The sequence below is a fragment of the Bubalus bubalis genome, chromosome 7, assembly GCF_019923935.1.
Source record: "Bubalus bubalis isolate 160015118507 breed Murrah chromosome 7, NDDB_SH_1, whole genome shotgun sequence".
Classification (NCBI taxonomy): domain Eukaryota; kingdom Metazoa; phylum Chordata; class Mammalia; order Artiodactyla; family Bovidae; genus Bubalus; species Bubalus bubalis.
In genome coordinates, this window is record NC_059163.1 from 100,177,454 (window position 1) to 100,201,933 (window position 24,480).

Genomic DNA, 24,480 nt, shown 5'->3' on the forward strand with positions numbered 1-24,480 from the left:
GCCTCTCCATGGACAGCTTGAAAAGTGATCAGAAAGTGAAAGTCGCTCAGTTGTGTCCAACTCTTTGCAACCCATGGACTATACAGTCCATGGAATTCTCCAGGCCAGAACACTGGACTGGGTAGCCTTTCCCTTCTCCAGGGTATCTTCCCAACCCAGGAATCGAACCCTGGACTGCTTGGACTTCCTCAAAACATGGTGGCTGGGTTCCAAAAATGAGTATCCAACAGACAGGAACAGACACTGCCCATTTCTCAAGGCCTAGTTCAGAGTGAGACAGCATCACTTTTACTCTATCTGAAAAGCATTCACAGAGCCCGGATTTCAGTGGGCAGAAACATAGTCCCATCTCTCAATGGAAAGAGTGTCCAATAATTTGGGGACTTGTTTTAACCACCATCCTAATTAAGGAGTGCTTTTAAACAGATACTTTTTAAAGAAGGAATTTTAAAGCTAGTTCTTAGCCATGGATGGAAGGGCCTGGTGGGCTGCAGTCCATGGGGTCACTAGGAGTTGGACACGACTGAGCGACTTCACTTTATTTTTTCACTTTCATGCATTGGAGAAGGAAATGGCAACCCACTCCAGTGTTCTTGCCTGGAGAATCCCAGGGATGGGGGAGCCTGGTGGGCTGCCATTTATGGGGTCGCACAGAGTTGGACACGACTGAAGCGACTTAGCAGCAGCAGCAGCAGACTAGTGTAGGTTAGGTCAAAGATTCTAGAAAAAACCTAGAATGAGAATGGTCTATACAAGATTTATTCATTGACATGTATACACTATACACCATCATGTGTAAAATAGATAGCTAGTGGGAAGCTGCTGTATAGCACCAGGAGCTCAGGTCAGTGCTCTGCGATGACCTAGAGGGGTAGGATGTGGAGGGGAGGGAGGTTCAAGAGGGATATATGTATATGTATAGCTGATCCACACTGTTGTACAGCAGAAACTAACACAACATTGGAAAGAAATTATACTCCAATAAAAAAAAAAAAAAAAGATTTGTTGGGTGTGCTTTATGTGCGTGTTGAGCGTATGCTGGAATCTCAGAGGGCAGAATCTCACTGGTGTATTTCTAGCATGGAGGGAATTAATGTTCTTTAGGAATGAATGAATGTCTGCTAAATGCCAGGCATTCTGATTCACGAAGAGGTTAGGATTTCAGGAAGCCTTTAAACATGGTGAGAATGCCTGATACGCTGATGAAGCTCTTTAGTCTAAGCCTTGTCGAAGGCATGGAGATTGAAAGAGGAAACTGGCCAACGGCTGCAAAGAGGAGATCCATGCCAGCGCCCTAGCATGGGGCAGGCGTGGCACAAAGAGGGCTAGGTGTGAAGAGAAGCAGAAAACCAGCGCAATAGCAAGAGACTGAAAGTGAAGCAGCTGTTTAGTTGTGTAGAGGGCAGGGAGCTGTTGAAGAGCATTAAGGAGAGGAGTGTGTCAGGCAGTAGCATGGCCCAAGCCCTTTGACAGGAAGTTTATCCAACAGAAGTGATGTGAAAAGATAGTCATCAAAGACATAGCAAAAACTTACATATATTTTTTTCTGCCCCAATCAACAGATTGTCCCTTGAGTATAATCATCCCTGAAGGCTTATATACCTTCAGTACTACTGGATAGAGAGTGAAAACAGGTTTTATTATACACATATGTATATTCCACACAAACACACACTAGATAGAGCATTATAGGATAACATTATAATATACATATAATATGTGGTATATTATATATTATTATAAAGAGAGAATTGTGAAATAATGCATATTACTCCTAGCCTGTAGTTGCATTCAAGAAATATTAACTACTAACAAAAAAAAGAAATATAAACTGCTACAATATACCTCTCCATTATAGCACATTTGCTACTGAAAAATTCAAGTTCACTCCTATACAGTTTGCTTAAAAATGCTCAAACCACTTACTGGGATATCTTCTGTTTATAAAAATAGTACATGTTATGTTCTTTGAGGAAATTTAGAAATGTAAAAATAATCTAAAAACTAAAAAGTAGGGAAAATTCTTAATCACTAAGAAAAATACCTCCAGAAACAAATATTATTACTTGCAAGTGTACTTGATATTTTACATGCTATTTTGTAGTCTATTTTTTCTATAAATTTATAAACCTACCTCTTTAACTTCCAATATTTTTAAAGGAATGTTTTTTAACATCTATATCTTATTTCTTATTTCATGTTTACTTAATCTCATATTTTAAGCACTTAGTTCTTATGGTTTGGGGCTGTGAAAATAATGCTGCCATGAACATCTTTGAACACAAATCTTTCCAAGCATCTCTGATGATTTCCTTGAGACAAAATCCTCTAATAAAAGGTCATGAACAATCTTAAAACTTTTGACACAGATATCTCCCTATCATCCACCCCAAAACATGCAAACACCTTATTTAGAAACTTCATATTTTAGCACTTCACTTGTATAAAATTATCCTGAAGACTGAGGGATGAGAAGCGCCTTGTGATTTGCTGAAATACGTATTCACTGCTAAGATACAAACACTTGCTTTCAACCCCTCCCCCACCCAACAACCCGACTTTCTAAACACACACACACACACACACACACACACACACATACAGTTTGCACACTTTAGAAGAGACTGGGAATCTTCTTATGACTTTAAGTATCTTCTTTTTCTCTAGGGCAAGGCTCTCCAAGTGTGGATCTAAGCTTGAGAAGCTCACCCTTTTTAATTCCCAGGTGGGTGGTAGATGTACTAAGTACCTGTAAGCAGGTAGCTCAGTCATTGGCAGCTTCTACGCACAGGAAATACGATGGAAGCTGTGCTTAGGGAGATTCATTTGGGCAGAACGAAGGGTGAGAGATGAGGAACTGGAACAGCTGGATGTTGGTGTGTTTGGAGAGTATATGTGGCAGGAACATGAGGGGTGCTGTTTGTGAAGAGTCATGTGGTTGAAGCTGGAATGAAATGTTAAATTTAAGTGTGGAGAGGAAACTCACTTCCAGATTTAGGAGGTCAAACTGAATCCTGGGTAGGTAGCAGAAGACAATGATTATGTGCTTGAACGCTAGAGGGAGACTCCCGGATTAATCCTGTGTTCTCTACTGGTTATGAGATCTTACACAAGGCCCTGAGTCTCTCTGTGCTTCAGTTCTCCATATAGAAAAGGTGTATAATTACAGTTTCTACCTTATAGGATTATTTTGAGAATGAAATTATAGGCCACCTATGAAGTGCCTAGAGCAGTGCATGATGCCTAAGAGGTTCTGTATAAAATGATGAATCATAAGGGTAACTGGGAGACTGTGGAAGACTTTGGTGAAGTACAAATAATTGTCTTGGGAACTGTCTGATCATCCCGTAAGTGCTTTGGCTTCACCAAGGTCCTCTCAGATTTTATTGAAAAGGTGATGTCTTCTTCCATAATTGGGGAATATATTAGAACATCTTCACTCATAAACATCTCTTCATATCTCAATAATTTAATTCATCTCACATGGAAATCTTACTTTTGACTGTGTTTACATGGTTGATCTTCAAGCATATTGAGTGGGAGAAGTTTAAAAAAGTGGGGATAGGTAACCCAAAACAGAATGGAGGTGACTCACTTTCACCAACAAAGGAATCAGGTAATATAATCTAAAGCCTATTCTGGAAAGAGAAGGTCCAAACTTTTACATGTAATCCTAGAAGATTATGGCAGGAATCTTTTTAGTAAAAATAGAAGGATGAAAATAGCATACAGGTTTATGTGACGTTCCAAGTCAACTGTGAACAAATTAAACTCTTATTAATAGGAGGGTAGCAAAGGATTACTAACTCATTCTAGATTAATGTTAATCCCACTATGGAAGGTAAATGATTAGTTATTGTGCCTCCAATGGTGGACTTTTTATTGATATCAACTTTTATGCTCTTCTCTAACTTCATCCGGAGAAGGCAATGGCACCCCACTCCAGTGTTCTTGCCTGGAGAATCCCGGGGACAGGGGAGCCTGGTGGGCTGCCGTCTATGGGGTCGCACAGAGTCGGACACGACTGAAGCAACTTAGCAGCAGCAGCAGCTAACCTCATCAAATAGAATATGCAGTCATGCAGTAGGCTCTGTGAGTGTGAACTTCTTGTCTGCACACTCAAGCTGCAAACAGACCTGACTCCGTCTGGGGGTTTTAGAAATCCTGGATAGTAAAGGAGTCTGATACACAAGAGAAGCCAATCCTGGTTAAGTAGTAGCTGAAGAAAGGTAAAGAAATCATGTGGTCTTATTCCAAACTGCCCTCCCTGCTTCCCACTCTCTGGATGCTGCATGTGAGAGGCTCAGATATCCTGGCCATAGATTTAGAGGAGCATGACCACTGTGCTATCTCACTAGTTGGAAGGTGGAAGTAGAAAGTAGAAACAAATATCATTTTGTTGAAACTGATCATTGATGACTAAGAACATTGCTCATGACATCTTTAATACTAAAAACAACATTAATTAAAGTGGAAAATAACATTTATCAGATGCTACTGTGTGCTCTGGTGGCGCAGTCGGTAAAGGATCTGCCTGCAACGTGGGAGACCTGGGTTTCATCCCTGGGTTGGGAAGATCCCCTGGAGAAGGAAATGGCAACCCACTCCAGTATTCCTGCTTGGGAAATCCCATGGACGGAGGAGCCTGGTGGGCTATAGTCCATGGGGTTGCAAAGAGTCGGACACGACTGAGTGACTAAGTGCAGCACTGTGTGCTCAGCACAATATATATTCATTATCTCAAGGAATTCTTCAAACCACCCAGTGAAATAGGATTATCATACCTATTCTAAAGAGGACAAATAGAGTCATATGCCCCAAATCATCCAACCAACAGATTGTAGACCTGGAATTTCAAGCCACAACCTGCCGGTTCCACCCATCTGCTGTCCCCACTATCTCAATTAACAACTAAGTTAGTGCAGAAAGTGCAGTGAATATTTGATCAACCTGAGTCCAGAACAGACTCTTAATGTCAGGAGCCAGCTGAAACACGTGGGAAGCCCAATGACAGGATAGACATCTTGAACTCTGTCCCTCCTCCCTGTACAGGAGCACATTTAGACTATTTTTAATATGTTTTAAGCTTTCAAATAAGTTTTCATAAATTTTAAAGTAAATTAATTGTGAAAATAGAGCTGGAGCACTACCAAGTGATTTGAGCCCTCCTTCCACGTTCTGGGGTTATCATCCCTCATTGCTCTCACCCCCAGCATCATTGCCACTAGCACCACCATCTTGGCTATGTCCACACTCACTACTTCCATTCAATGTTCAGCCTCCAAGTTCTAGCCAGGGCATTCAAGCAATAAGAAAATTAAAGCAATTTATATTGGAAAGGAAGAAGTAAAATAGTCTTTATTTACAGATGATATGATCTTTTATATAGAAAATCTTTAGGGATCTATAAAGATATTAGAACTAATAAGTGAGTTCAGCAGGGTTGCAGGATTCATGATCGAATACAAAAAATTGCATTTCTATACACTTGCATGCAAGGAGATCCAACCAGTCCATTCTGAAGGAGATCAGCCCTGGGATTTCTTTGGAAGGAATGATGCTAAAGCTGAAACTCCAGTACTTTGGCCACCTCATGCGAAGAGTTGACTCATTGGAAAAGACTCTGATGCTGGGAGGGATTGGGGGCAGGAGGAGAAGGGGATGACAGAGGATGAGATGGCTGGATGGCATCACTGACTCGATGGACGTGAGTCTGAGTGAACTCCGGGAGTTGGTGATGGACAGGGAGGCCTGGCGTGCTGCGATTCATGGGGTCACAAAGAGTCGGACATGACTGAGCAACTGATCTGATCTGATCTGATACACTTGCAATGAAAAATTCGAAAATGAAAGTAAGAAAACAATTCCATTCACAATAGCATCAAAAATAATAGAACACTTGGAATAAATTTGACAAAAGAAGTGCAAAACTTATACTCTGAAAATTACAAAACATCGTTGAAAGAAATTTTAAAAGATTTCAGTACGTGGAAAGGTGTCTCACATTCATGGATCAGGAGATCTAATATTGTTAAGATGGTAATACTTCTCGAACTGATGCACAGATTCAATATAATCCTTATCAGAATCCCAGCTGTGTTTGTGGAAATTGACAAGCTAAATCCTAAAATTCATACGGAAACTCAAGGGACTCAGGATAGCCACAACAATCCTGAGAAAGAACAAAGTAGGTGGACTCACAGGTCGCAATTTCAAAACTTCCTATAAAGCAACAACAATCAAAAGAGTATCCTACTGGAATAAAGATAACATGCAGATTAATGGAATAAAACAGACAATCCAGAAGTGAGCCTTTACACTTACAGACAACTGCTTTTCAACAAAGATGTCAAGATAATTTAGTGGGGAAAAAAAAATACTTTCAACAAATGCTGTTGGGACAACCAGGTGTCCACATACAAAAGAATGAATTTGGACCCCCTACTGCACATCATATATAAAGATTAATTCAAACTAGATCAAATATTTGATTTAGAGCTAACTAGGAAACTCTTAGAAGAAAACATAGGGGTAAATCTTTGTGACCTTGGACTTCCAGTGGTTTCTTGGATGTGACCAAAAGTACAAGCAACAAAAGAAAAAATAGATTACTTGGGTTTCACTACAATTAAAAACTCTTGTGTTCCAAAGAACATTATCAAGAGAGTGAAAAGACATCACACAGAATGGAAAAAATATTCAGAAGTTATTTATCTGACAAGGGACTTACACCCCAAATATACAAGGAATTCTTACCACTCAATAATAAAGACAAATAATCCAATTTTTTAAAAGGCAAAGGATCTGAATAAACATATCTCCAAAGAAGACGTAATAATATGCAGTGACTAGTAAGTGCACTGAAGAATGCTCGCTGCTAAGTCGCTTCCAGAGATGGCAGCCCACCAGGCTCCGCCGTCCCTGGGATTCTCCAGGCAAGAACACTGGAGTGGGTTGCCATTTCCTTCTCCAATGCATGAAGGTGAAAAGTGAAAGTGACGTTGCTCAGTCATGTCCGACTCTTCGAGACCCCATGGACTGCAGCCCACCAGGCTCCTCCATCCATGGGATTCTCCAGGCAAGAGTACTGGAGTGGGGTGCCATTGCCTTCTCCCCATTAGTCATTAGAGAAACACAAATCAAAACAATAGTGAGGTACCACTTCACATCCACTAGGATGGCTATAATTTAAAAAGGGCAGTAAGATTGTTGTTGAAGATAGGGAGATATCAGAAACCTTATACACTGCTGGTGGAAATGTAAAATGGTGTAGTCACATGAAAAACAATTTGGCAATTCTTAAAAGTCTAAACATAGAATTGCTATTTGACCCAGCAATTCTACTACCAGGCATATACCCAAGAGAAATAAAAACATATGCTCACACAAAAATTTGTACACAAAAATTCATAACAGAATTACCCATGATAACCAAAGGTGAAAACTACCCAATGAACATCAACTCTTAAATGGTATATTTATACAATGGAATATTATTCAACCATAAAAAGAGTCAAATATTGGTCACTAGTGGTAAAGAACCCACCTGCCAATGTAGGAGATGTAAGAGTTGTGGGTTCAATCCCAGGATCGGGAAGATCCTCTGGAGGAGGGCATGGCAACCCACTCCAGTATTTTTGCTTGAAAAATCCCATGGACAGAGGAAACTGGCGGGCTACCATACATGGGATCACAAAGAGTTGGACACGACTGAGCCTGCACACACACACACACACACACCACACAGGCTGTTATCACAGAAATAGCTGGGATTTGCCAAGCATCACATAGCCGAGGTTTCTTAGCTCCCAACATCTTGAGCTCAGTGCTCGGCATCAACTTGCTTTTGCTGCAACAACAGTATCTCTATAGAATGTCTCCTCCAAGGCCAATGCCACCACCACTACCAGTACCCCCCAAAACCCTCTTGCTTTTTAGTCTTTTTTCTTTTCTCAATACACAATAAGTGTGCTGGTCCAAAGTTTTAAAAAACTGGGCTTAGACCTTGTTTTTAAAAGCTTCTGACTGTTGCTGTTTTCAGCAGTGTATTTTCCAAAGGGTTCTGACCACTCATTAGAGCACCTGGCCTATTCTGTAGAGCTGTAGAGGCTCCGTTGTAGGTGTGTCTGTGCTCAGAAAGTGACGGTAACAGATAAATACGGTGCTCAAAGTAACGGATGGCTGGATGGCATCATTGACTCAATGGACACTAGTCTGAACAAACTCCTGGAGATAGTAAAGACAGGGAAGCCTGGCGTGCTGCTTGGGGTTGCAAAGAGTTGGACATGATTTAGCGACTGAACGACAACAACTAAGTAACAGAAGACAAAAGCAATTCAGTAGGAATTCCACATATTTATTTCATCACATATCATCTTAAATTTACAACTAATGGTGGGCTACTTAAACTTCCATTAAATCCCATAGTGTGTGTGTGTGTGTGTGTGTGTGTGTGTTTCATGGACAAGTGAGCACCTGTTATCTGTTTGGATCCTGTCACTAACACATGTGTCTGTTTTATTAGTAAATACTTGAAAATGGTTAACATATGAAAAGGTGAAAACTATCCAAATGTATATCAACTGATAAATGGCATATTTATATAACGGGATATTATTCAACAGTAAAAAGAGTAAAGTACTGATCGCTAGTAGTAAAAAACCCACCTGCCAATACAGGAGATGTAAGAGATATCTCTTTTAATGTTTCTTTTTATTTGTACAGATAGAGACATTCTTTTCTTGATTTCATATTTTAGAATCCAAATCCATCAGTTTCTTAAAGTATTATTAAGTTCTCCCAGCTTTTGTAGACTGTAGTCCAACAGACTGGAACTTCTACCACAAAACAATTGATGGAAAGATAAAAAATGATGACTATTTGAGGATCTTCCTTATACAGGACAGTGGACCATACTGAAGTCTCAAAGAGACACAGCACAAAAAAAGTCAAATGGAGTTCCTGAAGTTAGTATTTCTAATTCTGATAAGCTCAGTCTGACATTTTTGTAAGGCAGAAGGCAGAGGCCTGACAGGCTTTCTTCTAGCAATTGATGTGACCAGCACAGAGATGAGATGGTACGTGTCAATCCTGTGTGCCTCCTACCTCAATGCTCAATAAAACTAACAGTAGAAGAGATAAATATTAATTCTTGAACATAGTTGACAGAAGCCTTTAAAAGTTGTGTCCCTTTTCCCTCATGCCCGGTAAAAACAGCAACAAAAAGGTCCACTTTCCTGATTGGGCATGTTTGGTAGAGACAAGCCATGCAAGATTTTACCAAGGACTTCATACAGTGACTGAACATTTTTGAAACAAAACTGTGCTCCCCCCTAGTGTGTGTAGGTCTTTTTTTTTTAAACTATGGTTTCTTCTTAGGGCAGAACTAGTTTCACAGTAGTAAATGTGATTTGAGAGAGATGCAGGAAAACAGAATGCTACTAAAGTATCACATAGAGTGGCTCAGAATGACTCTGTAGGTGGTATCAAATGATTCAGGTCCAAACTTAATTATGTGAGGTTTTTCATCATGTTCTACAAAACTCTTAAATACAAGTAAATATGTAAACACTGTGCTCTCAGAGAGCAATACTTAGGCATGTCACGTCGTATCCCTTCCGGTGAGATGAAGTCTAATGAAACAGCCCCCATCAGTTTCAAAACCAACCACTGGAACTGCTCTCTGGTTGAGGAGCAAACACCACCTTGCACATGTCAGAGTTCTCTTGGTGCAGCGGGAATTCACATCCTCCTATTAGGCTTTCTTTTCTCTTCCGAGAAACGTAACCTCTGCCTGTGGACAGCCTTTCATATTTTGTCTCAAATTGCCTGCATAACAACAACAATAACAAAATCACACACATATTAAAGTCACACCACACCCATCAGAGCCCAGTTATTGAATGAACACTTCAAGCTTCTGAGTCAAAGCCAATTGAGAAAGGGCGTCAGTATCAAAGCTTTCGTTCCCACAAATGGGGTGATTTTTTTCTTCCCATTTCTTTTCCCACTAACAGATACACTTCACAGGCCTGGGATATGAGAGTCCTGCCACTCATTTTTCTGGCATGAAGGACCAAATGCCTCTCAAATTTTTGGAGATGCTTCTAAGCTTTGTAGGCCTTGCTATGTCTCCCATCCCTCATTCCAGGGGCCCTGCCTTTGGGGTACACCCCTTTTAGTAAGGAGCAAATCCATCTGGGTTTAAGCCAACAATGCTGACAGGGAAACACCCCCAGAGCTCTGGGCCAAGTGAAATGTGGAACCAGATCAGTTAGCCTTGTGCCTGGGCTGCTGGTCACTGCATTTTGACCACTGGAAGGTTGATTTTCTTTTTAATGTGTTAATAGAGGTTTATTCTAGACACATGCATGTGTGTGTGTGTGTGTGTGTTAGTCACTCATTCATGTCCAACTCTTCGTGATCCCATGGACTGTAGCCCGCCAGGCTCCTCTGACCATTGGATTTTCTAGGCAAGAATACTAGAGAGGGTAGCCTTTCCCTTCTCCAGGGGATCTTCCTGACCCAAGGACTGAACCCAGGTCTACTGCATTGGCAGGCGGATTCTTAATCTTCTGAGCCACCAGGGAAGTCCATTCTAGACATAAGTTAATATAAATTAACAACTGCTTAATAGCCTCAGGGAAGCTTCCCTGGTGGCTCAGATGGTAAAGAATCTGCCTGTAATGTAAAAGACCTAAGTTTGATCCTCAGGAGATCCTCAGGAGAAGGCAATGTCTACCCATTCCAGTGTTCTTGCCTGGAGAATTCCACAGACAGAGGAGCCTGACAAGCTATAGTTCATGGGGTCACAAAGAGTTGAACACAACTGAGAGACTGAGCATGCACACACAAGTACTCTAATAAAAGCATGTTTTTTAAAATTCAAAATCTCCAACACTTAAGCTTGAGCCAAAACTTAAACCAGGTCAAGTTGCTGTTATATGGATTACATAAAACTTGTGAATTCATTTGGGCTTTTAAGCCATGGTAAATGATTGTCAGATGTTCTGTTTTGAGCTTTCTATCCAAGAGAAAACTGTGAAAACAGCTGATAGTAAACACGTATCTAGTGTTTTTGCTGAAACTATGTGGAAACTTACACTAAATCAAATCTCTTTGTTGCCTTGATAAATTATTTCTGGGCTAGAAAATGATATTATCTCCAGAATCAAATGAATTTGTCATTATAGTTTCTTGGCATGCTAGAAACTGACTTTTTTTTTTTTTTAGTCTTATCAATTATTCTTTACTCACTTAAAGAAAATTCATGTCTCACTGGGTTTTACCATTTTCCTTTAATTTCTGTGGAATGCTCAAAATTGGGTGCAAGTTCCTGGTGAACTCTTGATGTCCCTGGAACATTCTGTAAGTCCTGTTTCTTACCTGTATGGAACATCTTCCTTGTCCATCTGCAGACAAACTAAAAATGGGTACTGAGAAAACTGCACCGTGGAGATAAACTCCAAGCCTGCTTCTGTTTCTGCACCAATTTCCAAGCCAGCTTTCACAAAAGAGGAGTCCACCATGATGTCACCAGTTATTAACACACTTACCCTAAAAATTGAGCAAAATAATCCATGAATCACATTTAACTGAGCTGAACTAACAGACCATGGGGTCTGAATTTCTGACATTGATAACTGGAAAGGTGACCTAAATTTGCTTAGAATTCTGTTGGTACCAGAGCCTGGATAGTTCTAGGAATTGGGCAGTGAAAATTTGCCTTCCCTCTGAGTCCTCTCCCAGCCTTCAGTTCTAAATGTGGGAATGAAATGTCTATCTGGCATTAATGTTTGATAAGGGCATACCAAGAGCCAAGAGGAAAAGATGCCTGGGATCTGGTCCTTTCAGAAAGTCAGAAATACCTGATTATCTTAAAATCTAAGCTCACCCAGAGGACAGCGGATGTTTACAACGATTTTCTTGGTACTTATCTCTCTTTTGGCTTCTATGTAGTTATTTTAATTCATTTCATTACTTTCTCTAAAAGGTCTTTGGTGACAGAAGTCTATGATTGCCAAGATATTTTTTAAAAAATATATAGTATCATGAAGAACAATTCCTACAGCATGTACATTGCATGGCTCAGAAAGGACAGATAGCATAGGTTCTCCAATGATCACCTAGACAGACTGGACTGAGTAGGATAAAGTCTTGGGGGAAAATGAAGAGGATACACAATTCTCGAAGGCTTACCTCTGGGACCACTCTAATTTAATTGCAGACTTCAGATGAAATATGAGTTGTACTTTACACTCTTTTGATAGACCTACCAATGTTTGCCGTCCTACTCAAAGCACACTTGCTGTTGTTGCCAGTGAAAAGTAGGTCAGAGGTGGTAGCATTTAAATCCCTGAATCCTTTACCATACCTTCTCACATCTTACACTCAACAAAGGCTTGCTGCTGCTGCTGCTGCTAAGTCGCTTCAGTCGTGTCCGACTCTGTGCGACCCCATAGACGGCAGCCCATCAGGCTCCCCTGTCCCTGGGATTCTCCAGGCAAGAACACTGGAGTGGGTTGCCATTTCCTCCTCCAATGCATGAAAGTGAAAAAATTAAGTGAAGTCGCTCAGTCATGTCCGACTCCTAGCGACCCCATGGACTGCAGCCCACCAGGCCCCTCCGTCCATGGGATTTTCCAGGTAAGAGTACTGGAGTGGGGTGCCATTGCCTTCTCCGCAACAAAGGCTTAGATCATCTTTAAACGAGCAAATGGAAAACTAAAGATGAATTGGCTATAATGTGGACACTGGCAGATACTTAGGGATATTGTGTCCCTTTTAAAAATCCAGCTATTTTTTTGGCATTGCTGTTGTTGACTTCCTTCTGCAAATAATTCAACTCAGTTTAATTTGGGAAAACTTCTATCCAGAAAATACATGAAAAAGAGGAGAAAGATGACTGATTTGGTGGGAGGCCCTAAATTATATTGCTTATCCCTCTGAAAGCTTCTCCCATTTCTCATTCTTTGGTTCCTTTCAGTAACCCTGAGGGTCATCTTTCATGTTAAGTGTGCTACCTTTTGATTTTTCTCAATTCTTTCACCCATTGTTCAAAATAAATTTTAAAAATCTAATTTTAGCACTCCTATCTCACTTCTGCCCCACTGTATTTTTAAATATCCAAAAATGTAAAAATCAATTTCATTTTTCATTTTCTTTTCTTCAATACTATAACAAACAGAAGAAAAATTCTTTTGATTATAATGCTAGTTCAAAGATGCTTTAAGGTCAAAATAAAATGCTTTCATTTGATCTGATGGATCAATTAAAAAAGCTAAAGGACCTGAGGAAATTCTGTTTAGAAAAATGAACACTGATAAATACACTTAAAGGACTCAGAATATTTAAGACTTAGATTCTGCACAAAAGTGATCATCTTTTTATTTTTCTCCACTGAAGACAGCAAAAGAAGAAAGATTTTAAATCTCAACAAGAGGGATAAGCTAAAATAATTTGCTTAAAAGTAAAGTTTTCTGACAGCATTGTCAACTACTAAAGTGGAATATTTTGTTACCCTGCTTATTTTATGACTGCAGCCATGAAATTAAAAGACACTTGCTCCTTGGAAGAAAAGCTATGACCAACCTAGACAGCATATTAAAAAGCAAAACAAAGGTTTGTCTAGTTAAAGCTATGGTTTTTCCAGTAGTCATGTATGGATGTGAGAGTTGGACCATAAAGAAAGCTGAGCACTGAAGAATTGATGCTTTTGAACTGTGGTGTTGGAGAAGACTCTTGAGAGTCCCTCTCGGACTTCAAAGAGATCAAACCAGTCAATCCTAAAGGAAATCAGTCCTGAATATTCATTGGAAGGACTGATGCTGAAGCACCAATACTTTGTCCCCCTTAGGCGAAGAACTGACTCCTTGGAAAAGACCCTGATTCTGGGAAAGACTGAAGGCAGGAGAAGTGGATGACAGAGAATGAGATGGTTGGATGGCATCACTGACTCAATGGACATGAGTTTGAGCAAGCCCCAGGAGTTGGTGATGGACACGGAAGCCTGGCGTGCTGAAGTCCATAGGGTCGCAAAGAGTTGGACACGACTGAGTGACTGAACTGAACTGAAAGTGGAATACCAAGAGAAGATGGATGTCTCACCCACTGGGCAAGCTGTCCATGGATGTCTTTAAAAGCAAAAAGATCCTTCTCTAAGTTGTATTAGATACCTACCTGCTCATGAGGATCTATGGTAAGAATGACTTCCCATGGTTACTCCCTACTCTATGATTTAATGATTACAAATAAAAAGCATAGATTTTGAGGGGTTGGAAGGTTAAAGGATTTCAAAAACATATCTCTGCATATAGAGAACAGACTCGTGGTTGCCAAGGGGGAGTGGGATGGGGAAGGGAAGGACTGGGAGTTTGCTATTAGAAGTGGCTAATTATTATATATAGAATGGATAACTAACAAGGTCCTACTATATAGCACAGGGAACTATATTCAATATTCTATGATAAACCATAATGGAAAAGAATATGAAAAACAACACATATATGTATCAATAAAACCGAATCATTTTGCTATACAGCAGAAATTAACATTGTAAATCAACTATACTTCAATAAAATTAAAAAAGAAATATCTTTGGTTCTTTTCATAGAGTACTATACAAATGCTTACCGATTTTTCACTCGGGTTTTAGACTCACGATACCATAGACTAAACTCCATGGCACCTGTAATATCAATAGCTAGACCACCTTGAACATCCATATTGGCCTTAAGTCCAGATTGCAGCTGAAGCTCCTAGAAACAAAAATATGTAATAATAGTTAGAAGGAGAAAGGGAAGGAGGAAGAGGGGAAAGGGGAAGGTGAAGGGAGAGGGGAGGAGAAGTGGCAGCACAATTTAGCCAGCCCCTAATAGCACATTCCTCCTGCAATACCACTGGAGTTGTGTTAATGTTGAAGTCTTTCTCTAGGCTGGGAAACACATTCTAATCTTGATCACTGGAAGTAGATTACTGATAATGCTACATTATTTAATCAATTAAAATAATAAACAAGTAAAGCGTCAGTTGAGAAAGGTGCTTTCTCTCAACCGTTGCCTCACTTTGGGAGGAATATGGTTTTCAAAGTGTGGTTCTCTGATGAGTAGCAGGAGCATCTGTGGAACGTGTTAGGAATGCAAGCTCCCTAACTACTGAATTAGAAACTCTGAGGGTGGTGCCCAGGGATCTGTGTTTTAACAAGACCTCATGTGATTCTGATGTACCCAAATTTGAGAGCCACCAGACTAGGAAAAATGAAGCCATCTCCCTCGGAAATCCAGCATTGGCTTTAGGGTGGGGATGAGGGCTGGGATAAATGATTTCCAGAAGTCCTTTAGCACGTCTGTAGTTATGTGCTGTGTCAAATAAAGTAAACTGCATGTTGCTGGCAAATGTAAGGAAAGATAAAAACTGCTGGTGCAGTATACAAATTCTATGAATTGCCTAGGAAAGGAAAGCGGGGAAAGAAAGGCAGGGTAACTTAACTAAGCCTTAATACCCTATTGTTTGAAGTTTGGAATGACATCAATATAACAAAAAAGATCAACATGAACCACACAGCATATTCCAGAGTGACAGTAATCATGTACAAACACAGTCCATCCTCAGCAGCTTTGTAGTTGTCTGAAGCCCACTGTTTTATACCGATTGCCAGCGTATACTTTTTAAGTCTTGCAATTTCTGTGTACACTAGATGGGGTGATGTTGGCTGAAAACTTCTTCAGCTGGGCTGGAATCAGATTGCCCAGGGACAATGTTGGAAATGACAACAGTTCTTCGAAAAAGGCTCAGTACGCTTAATTTTTATATTCCTCCGAAGATCTTAGGTTCGTGGCAACTGGCAGCATGGCTAACTTCTTTATGTAACTGCCCTACTCAGACCAAACAAACCATGCTTTCATCAACTATTAATGCTGCAATTTTAATTTCTAGAGAGGATTGTGTTGGTCATTGATCTCCCTGGATTTTCTCCAACTTTCCAAAAAGAGTGGCAAGAGCCTCAGTCATAGAACTAGGTTTACTAAAAAAGTCTGATTGTGGCATGAAACTACCTTTGGTCTGAAAGATGTTCAGATGAAAACATGAGATTCTTGACACAGAGCTCAGGACACATTAGGAAACAGCCCTAAGAATACCTATTGCTACATTAAGTCTAGAACAAAATGTGGTTGTGGAAGGATGCAGGGGTTGTCTCAGGCATCATAACTAGTATGAAGGAACACAAATTATCCTGAAAAAACCCAAATAATCATGTTCAAATTGTACCCCATCCTATGAACTGCAGAACCAAGATACAAATTCTGCATTTGTACCATGATGGTGATTGCTTCCAAATGGGCCCTATGGTGTGCCCTGCCTCAGAAGTATTTCTTTCTTTGGATCATATTCTATATTTCCAATTTGAAAGCTATAATCTTGTTAGTCCACTCAACTCAGCAGAGGTCTATGATGTAGACTTTGGTTTTCCCACTGACCATACATTACGTGGATGTCAAAACACACCATGCACCATGGGAAAGAACATTTCACGGCTATTAGACAATGTTCCTTTTGTGGGGAGACAGCATTTCCACTGCAGTGTGGGTTTTGAGGAGAGCCTTGGCTTTCTGGGAAGATTTCATCTCTCATGCAAAGGGATCAAAGAAGAGTTCTTACATATAATCATAGACGAATATGTTCAGGATAGACCACTGACCCCAGTAGAAGGAGAAACCATGCTTTCCTTCATGAAAGGGACTAAATCACACAGCCCAGTGGTTTTAATTTTTGAGGGATGTAAAATAAGTAGAACTAATGGTTTTTGAGTATCTGTTGTGCCCCTTGAAGCTCTATATTTCGTATCTCATTTCATTTCCATACAAATCTTCCATGGTTGGCATTATATCTGAAGATTGAAAAGAAAAATGAGGCTTGAAGGCTACCTGTGGAGCTAGACTGAATATCCAGATCGTCTCTAGTGGGGAGACTTTTCTACTACCACACATGACTATCACAGAATCATAACTCTCACTTGTCTCCTACTGTGCAAGGAGGCCTGTTCTAAGAAATATGGCAAAAAAAGATAAAGTACAGGCTTATGGGCTTCCCTGGTGGCTCAGCAGTAAAGCACCCGCCTTCCAAGGCAGGAGACTTGGGTTCAATCTTTGGGTCAGGAAGACCCCTTGGAGTAGGTAATGACAAACCACTCCAGTATTCTTGCCTGGGAAACCCCATGGACTGAGGAGCCTGGTGTTCTACAGACCATGGCATCACAAAAGAGTTGGACACGATTTAGTGACTAAAACAGCAATAGGTTTATGTCCTGTTTGACTCAGAGTGCATATTTAATTCTTGTCCATGAACTAGAAGAACAAGATACTGGAGCTTTGTATTTGTAGCTAATAGGACCCCTTTGATCTTTTACTTTTGGTCCTAAAGGTGTTTCTTATAGCTCAGACACGCATGTTTTGATAACTCATCCCATTGCTTCCATTCAGGAAAGTATGTCCCTTGCTGGCTAAAGAGGATCCCCCTGTTAATCTGACTTTATCAAACATCCTTCTCTGAAGAGTAATCCAATTAGCCAAAAGAGAGAGAGAGAGTACAGAGTAATTCCATCTGCCCTGGTGGCTGTGACAGTCCCTCAACTGCCAAAATTTCCTGCAATGTCAGCACTTGACCTAGAGTGGTATGTGCCTCTCAAGCTGGAATTGCATTACTGGAGCGCTCTGCAGAGCCAGGGAGACTCAAACAGCTCATTTCCATAATAAATTGAGATCTGCAAAATACTTCAATTTAAAATACACTGCCACTGGGCTATGTTTAATAGCTAAGTGAAGATCTTTCTCTTAGAATATGCCTGTGGTGCCCTAGCTTAATTAATAAAAAAAAAAATACAGTAACTTAATCACTTTGCTGTATGGTAGAAACTTTTACAACATTTTAAATCAACTATACTTCAGTAAAAAATTGTTTTTTAAAAAGAAAAACCATAAAGATAATCTAGATCAGGGGTTGGCAAACTATGGACTGCAGGCAGACCTGGCCCACTGACTACTTTTGTAAATAAAACTTTATTGGAACACTGATGCACTCATATGTTAATATAACATTTATAGCTATTGTCACTCTACAATGGTAGAGACCATATGTCTCACAGAGCCTGAACTATTTACTTTTTCCCCTTTACATAAATTGTTTCCCAACCCTGGTCTAGATTACTATTTATGTTTGCATCAACTTTAATATCTGATTCAGACATTAAGCATTGCTGATGGGAAGGTGAGTACATATAGATGATATTGAACTGTGATTATTCCTGCATCTTAAATTGTGAACTACTTTCTCAGCACTCTTAGGACATCTTCAGAGATTCTTTCATTATGAATGCATTTCCCCAGCACTTTCCTGGTGGTCCAGGGGTTAAGAATCAACCTTGTAATGCTGGGGACACCAGTTTGATCTCTGGTCTGGGAAAATCCCACACACTGTGGAGCAACTAAGCCCATGAGCCACAACTACTGAGCCCATGTGCTGCAACTGTTGAAGTCTGTGTGCCTAGTCTTGCTGCACTCTGCAACAAGAGAAGCCACCACAGTCAGAAGCCTGCATGCCTAGAGAAAGCCCATGTGCAGCAACGAAGACCCACCACAGCCCCCCGACTTAAAAAAAAGATTATCTCCCCAGGTAATACTTTAATGGAAATGTGCAGTGTAATGATGTGCAGTTCTCTGATTAATTTGAGAACAATTTTTCATGTGTGATTTTGAGAATTAAGGGGTATTAGAGGCATTGCTGGTTTTCTTCTTTTCATTCATAGTAACAGAAATACAGTTTTGTTCAGCGTGTTGGTACAACCACCAAAAAAACTATATTTACCAGCTTCTCTTGCAGCTAGAGAGCCATATGACACAGTTTTGGTCACAACAAAGGACTTCCATTTGCATATGGTTTTCTTTTTTAGAAATAGATAGGGCTTGTAGGATAGTTCTTGAGAATAGTCAGACTCTGCTGCCCCTTACCCTTCCCTCTTCCTTCCTGGAATGAGAAATTAGTGCTGGAAGTACAACGGCCATCTGAGAATCTCGAGGTGGCAAGATGAGGTTAAAAGCCACAAGTAAAGATGGAAAAAGAACCTGCATCCTAATAATACCTAGGGTTGCCATATCAACCCTGGACTATCTACTTCTAAATATCTTTTACATGATAAAAATCAAACTATTTGGTCAAACTACCCAAAATTAAGTATTTTTGTTGTTGTTGTTATATATAGCTATCCTGAACTGTTATGAAGAATAATAAAGAAAGGGAATTAATTTCTAATTGCAACCAATGATGTTTGGGTGAATTTTTAGGAAATCTGATACTTCAGGTCACTTACAGATCTTAAAATTTTTGATTTCAAAAACAAAACCCAACACATCAAAATCCTTGAGTTATCCAGCAAAGAACAAAGCTAATAAAACAATTGAATCATCTGTTCCAAAAACCTCACTTTATGGGTAGGAATTCCTGGTATAAAGCTATGAAGTAACTTCCCAAGAGTACACAGGAGGTAACTCAGTTCAATTCAGTTAAGTTCAGTCGCTCAGTCGTGTCTGATTCTTTGCAACCCCATGGAATGCAGCACGCCAGTCTTCCCTCTCCATCTCCAGCTCCCAGAGTTTACTCAAACTCATGCCCATCGAGTCAGTGATGCCATCCAACCATCTCATCCTCTGTCATCCCCTCTCCTTCCACCTCCAATCTTTCAGAGCATCAGGGTCTTTTCAAATGACTCAGTTCTTCACATCAGGTGGCCAAAGAATTGTAGTTTCAGCTTTAGCATTAGTCCTTCCAATGAATATTCAGGACTGATTTCCTTTAGGATGGACTGGTTGGATCTCCTTGCAGTCCAAGGGACTCTCAAGAGTCTTCTCCAACACCACACTTCAAAAGCATCAATTCTCCGGTGCTCAGCTTTCTTTATAGTCCAACTCTTACGCGCATACATGTCTACTGGAAAAACCACAGCTTTGACTACAGACCGTTGTTGGCAAAGTAATGTCTCTGCTTTTTAATACGCTGTCTAGGTTGGTCATAACTTTCCTTCCAAGGAGTAAGCGTCTTTTAATTTCATAGCTGTAGTCACCATCTGCAATGATTTTGACTTTATTTTGCCCCCAAAAATAAACTCTGTCACTGTTTCCACTGTTTCCCCAACTATTTCCCATGAAGTGATGGGATCAGATGCCATGATCTTAGTTTTCTGAATGTTGAGTTTTAAGCCAACTTTTTCACTCTTATCTTTCACTTTCATCAAGAGACTCTTTAGTTCTTCTTTGCTGTCTGCCATAAGGGTGGTGTCATCTGCATATCTGAGGTTATTGCTATTTCTCCCAGCAATCTTGATTCCAGTTTGTGCTTCATCTAGCCCAGTGTTTCTCATGATGTACTCTGCATATAAGTTAAATAAGCAGGGTGACAATATACAGCCTTGACGTACTCCTTTCCCTATTTAGAACCAGTCTGTTGTTCCATGCCCAGTTCTAACTTTTGCTTCTTGACCTGCATACAGATTTCTCATGAGGCAGGTCAGGTGGTCTGGTATTCCCATCTCTTGAAGAATTTTCCAGTTTATTGTGATCCACACAGTCAAAGGCTTTGGCATAGTCAATAAAGCAGAAATAGATGTTTTTCTGGAACTCTAGATTTTTCAATAATCCAATGGATGTTGGCAATTTGTTCTCTGGTTCCTCTTCCTTTTTTAAAACCAGTTTGAACATGTGGAAGTTCATGGTTCACATACTGTTGAAGCCTGGCTTGAAGAATTTTGAGCATTACTTGGATAGCAATTGAGTGCAATTGTGTGGTAGTTTGAGCATCCTTTGGCATTGCCTTTCTTTGGGATTGGAATGAAAATGGACCTTTTCCAGTCCTGTGGCCACTGCTGAGTTTTCCAAATTTGCTGGCATATTGAGTGAAGCACTTTCACAGCATCATCTTTTATAATTTGAAAGAGCTCAACTGGAATTCCATCACCTCCACTAGCTTTGTTTGTAGTGATGCTTTCTAAGGCCCACTTGACTTCACATTCCAGGATGTCTGACTGTAGATGAGTGATCACACCATAGTGATTATCTGGGTCATGAAGATCTTTTAGTATAGTTCTTCTGTGTATTCTTGCCACCTCTTCTTAATATCTTCTGCTTCTGTTAGGTCCATACCATTTTTGTCCTTTATTGTGCCCATCTTTGCATGAAATGTTCCCTCAGTATTTCTAATTTTCTTGAAGAGATCTCCAGTCTTTCCCATTCTATTGTTTTCCTCTATTTCTTTGCATTGATCACTGAGGAAGGCTTGCTTATCTCTCCTTGCTGTTCTTTGGAACTCTGCATTCAAATGGGTATATTTTTCCTTTTCTCCTTTGCTTTTCGCTTCTCTTCTTTTCACAGCTATTTGTAAGGCCTCCTCAGACAGCCATTTTTCTTTTTTAGATATCTTTTTCTTAGGGATGGTCTTGGTCCCTGTCTCCTGTACAATGTCATGAACCTCCATCCATAGTTCATCAGACACTCTATCAGATCTAGTCCCTTAAATCTATTTCTCACTTCCACTGTATAATTGTAATGGATTTGATTTAGTTCATACCTGAGTGGTCCAGTGGTTTTCCCTACTTTTTTCAATTTAAGTTTGAATTTGGCAATAAGAAGTTCATGATCTGAGCCACAGTCAGCTCCCAGTCTTGTTTTTGCTGACTGTATAGAGCTTCTCCATCTTTGGCTGCAAAGAATATAATCAATATGATTTTGGTATTGACCATCTGGTGATGTCCATGTGTAGTTTTCTCTTGTGTTGTTAGAAGAGGGTGTTTGCTATGACCAGTGCATTCTCTTGGCAAAACTCTATTAGCCTTTGCCCTGCTTCATTCTGCATTCCAAGACCAAATTTGCCTGTTACTCCAGGTATATCTTGACTTCCTAGTTTTGCATTCCAGTCCCCTGTAATGAAAAGGACATCTTTTTGGGGTGTTAGTTCTAGAAGCTCTTGTAGGTCTTCATAGAACCATTCAACCTCAACTTCTTCAGCACTATTGGTTGGGGCATAGACTTGGATTACTGTGATATTGAATGGTTTGCCTTGGAAACGAACAGAGATCATTCTGTTGTTTTTGAGATTGCATCCAAGTACTTCATTTTGGACTCTTGTTGACTATGATGGCTACTCCATATCTTCTAAGGGATTCTTGCCCACAGTAGTAAATATAATGGTTATCTGAGTTAAATTTGCCCATTTCAGAAGGTAACTAGTGGAGGCAAAAGTCAAACCTAGGCTATTACTTCTGAATAAACCACAAAAGCAAACTTCCCCAGAAAGTCCTATAGTCTGTACATTTTAATCCAATCTCCTCATACTTCTTCAACTCAAAAATACAAGTTAGAGTGCAAGTGATCACTTTAAGGATTTTTCATAAGATCCTCTTTTTAGCAAATATTCCATTTTTATATTGCTATGCGCTGAAGAATTGGTGCTTTTGAACTGTGGTGTTGGAGAAGACTCTTGAGAGTCCCTTGGACTGCAAGGAGATCCAACCAGTCCATTCTAAAGGAGATCAGCCTTGGGTGTTCTTTGGAAGGAATGATGCTAAAGCTGAAACTCCAGTACTTTGGCCACCTCATGCGAAGAGTTGACTCATTGGAAAAGACTCTGATGTTGGGAGGGATTGGGGGCAAGAGGAGAAGGGGACGACAGAGGATGAGATGGCTGGATGGCATCACTGACTCGATGGATGTGAGTTTGAGTGAACTCTGGGAGATGGTGATGGACAGGGAGGCCTGGTGTGCTGTGATTCATGGGGTCGCAAAGAGTTGGACACGACTGAGCGACTGAACTGAACTGAACTGATGCTTAGTAAGACTGGAAATGTCAAGATATTAAAGAAAAAAAAATTAAGCATCAAACACACTCAAACTCAAAGGTTATTCAGATTAATCCTCTTCTGTTTCTGAGAAAATTCCATGAAACAGACCATTCCCACCCTACAGTAACCTGGTCACCTAAATCTTACCATACAGAATATACTATTGTCATATCTTAATACAGTAATATAAGATTTAGGAGTGAAGAAAACTGAAAACTATTCTGAAGAATGCAGGTCAAGTGAATGAAAGTACTCTTATTCTTTAACAATGAATGGACCTTTGTAAGGTTCTGTGAACATGAGACTGTGGGGCAAAGAGTGTCCATTAAACATGTGGTTGGTGTCAGTGATTGCTTGAGCCTCTGCTGAGATGGTAGGGATGATGCACTACTTGAATCTTTACCAATGTCATCATGTTAAATGTCATCAGTAACTTATGAAGCCTTGTAGTTCAATGCTTGTGTTCAGAAAAAAATATCATATTTGTACCCAAAAAAGCCAAGTGAAAGAAATAAGGCCATCTCTCCTCTGTTGGTCCATAGTTTCTTTTTTCTGTTCCCATCAGTTTCCTTCCCCCACTTTTAGTTTTACTGAGATATAATGACATTGTACTACACTCATGTTGAGTAGTTCCTCTTTTGCCTCAACAGTGAGACGACGTCTTAATCAGATAATACAGGCAAAAGAAAACCCATTTTCCTTTAGGTAAGGAGAAAGGACAATAATGCCAAGAGGGTCGAATGCTTAGAATGTGAGCTCCAAGGTGAGTGGAACTTTATCTTGTATCCTCCATGTGTATAAAATGTGACTAGTATATTCAATATTCACGTGCAGACTGAATTACCTGGGAATGATCTATTAGCAGAAGAAGTCCTTTCACCACACTCATCGGGTCACTAGATGCTGACAGCATTTTGGACATCAAATCACTGTATCCGTTGAAAAAAGTGACAGGTCTGAGCTGAACATCAAAGAGGAGAGCTGACAAGCCAGCATAGGAGTCAAGGTTCTCTTCCCCCTCATCAGGAGTGGCTGCAATTAATGCCTCCAGTCCTTGGGCTTCAATGACCACCTAGGGAAAAGGGATATAGCATTCACGACATTAGTTCCCTGCCTGTTTTGTACAAGAGAATGAGCTACACCTACAACTTTCCTGGGGTTCCAAAAGTTGCCTGCAGCTGCAAAAAAATAGCCAAAAAATAAAACAAAAACAGCTCTGTGCCTGAATATGAGTTTGTTTTCTTCTTTCTTCTTTGTTTTCTTCATTTAATTCTCACAGCCACACTTGGAGGTACACATGATTGTATCCATTTTGTAGATGAAGCCTGAAAAAACACTCCGATGGTAGAGATAGGTCTCAAACCTCTTCTGTCTGACTGCAAAGACCATGAACTTTCCATTTAATGGTGTCATCCTAGAGACACAGTCTCTGCAGAATTGTCATACATAGTGGATTGCCTGTCTCAGGGAGCCCCTAAAAACGAGGTGGAGAGATGTTGGCACAGTTGGCCCAAGTCTGTGCTATGAGAGGGTGTGCAACTCTCTGAGCCATGACTCACAACCTTCCACATAAAACCTTTTCCAGTAAAAGAAGAGACATT

At 40.2% G+C, this 24,480-nt stretch overlaps 1 protein-coding gene across 1 annotated transcript in view; it reads right to left on the reverse strand.

The window, feature by feature from the left end:
• Nucleotides 1-9,334: 9,334 nt before the first annotated feature.
• The window catches only part of LOC102410404 (microsomal triglyceride transfer protein), a 52,261-nt gene continuing 37,115 nt past the window's right edge, over nt 9,335-24,480 (reverse strand). The window contains exons 15-18 of the mRNA XM_006059208.4: nt 23,724-23,951; nt 14,632-14,756; nt 11,386-11,556; nt 9,335-9,828 (exon numbers count right to left, since the gene is read on the reverse strand). Of these exons, the coding sequence (XP_006059270.3) occupies nt 9,657-9,828; nt 11,386-11,556; nt 14,632-14,756; nt 23,724-23,951 (696 nt within the window). The 3' untranslated portion in view covers nt 9,335-9,656. The remainder of the gene's footprint in view (nt 9,829-11,385; nt 11,557-14,631; nt 14,757-23,723; nt 23,952-24,480) is intronic.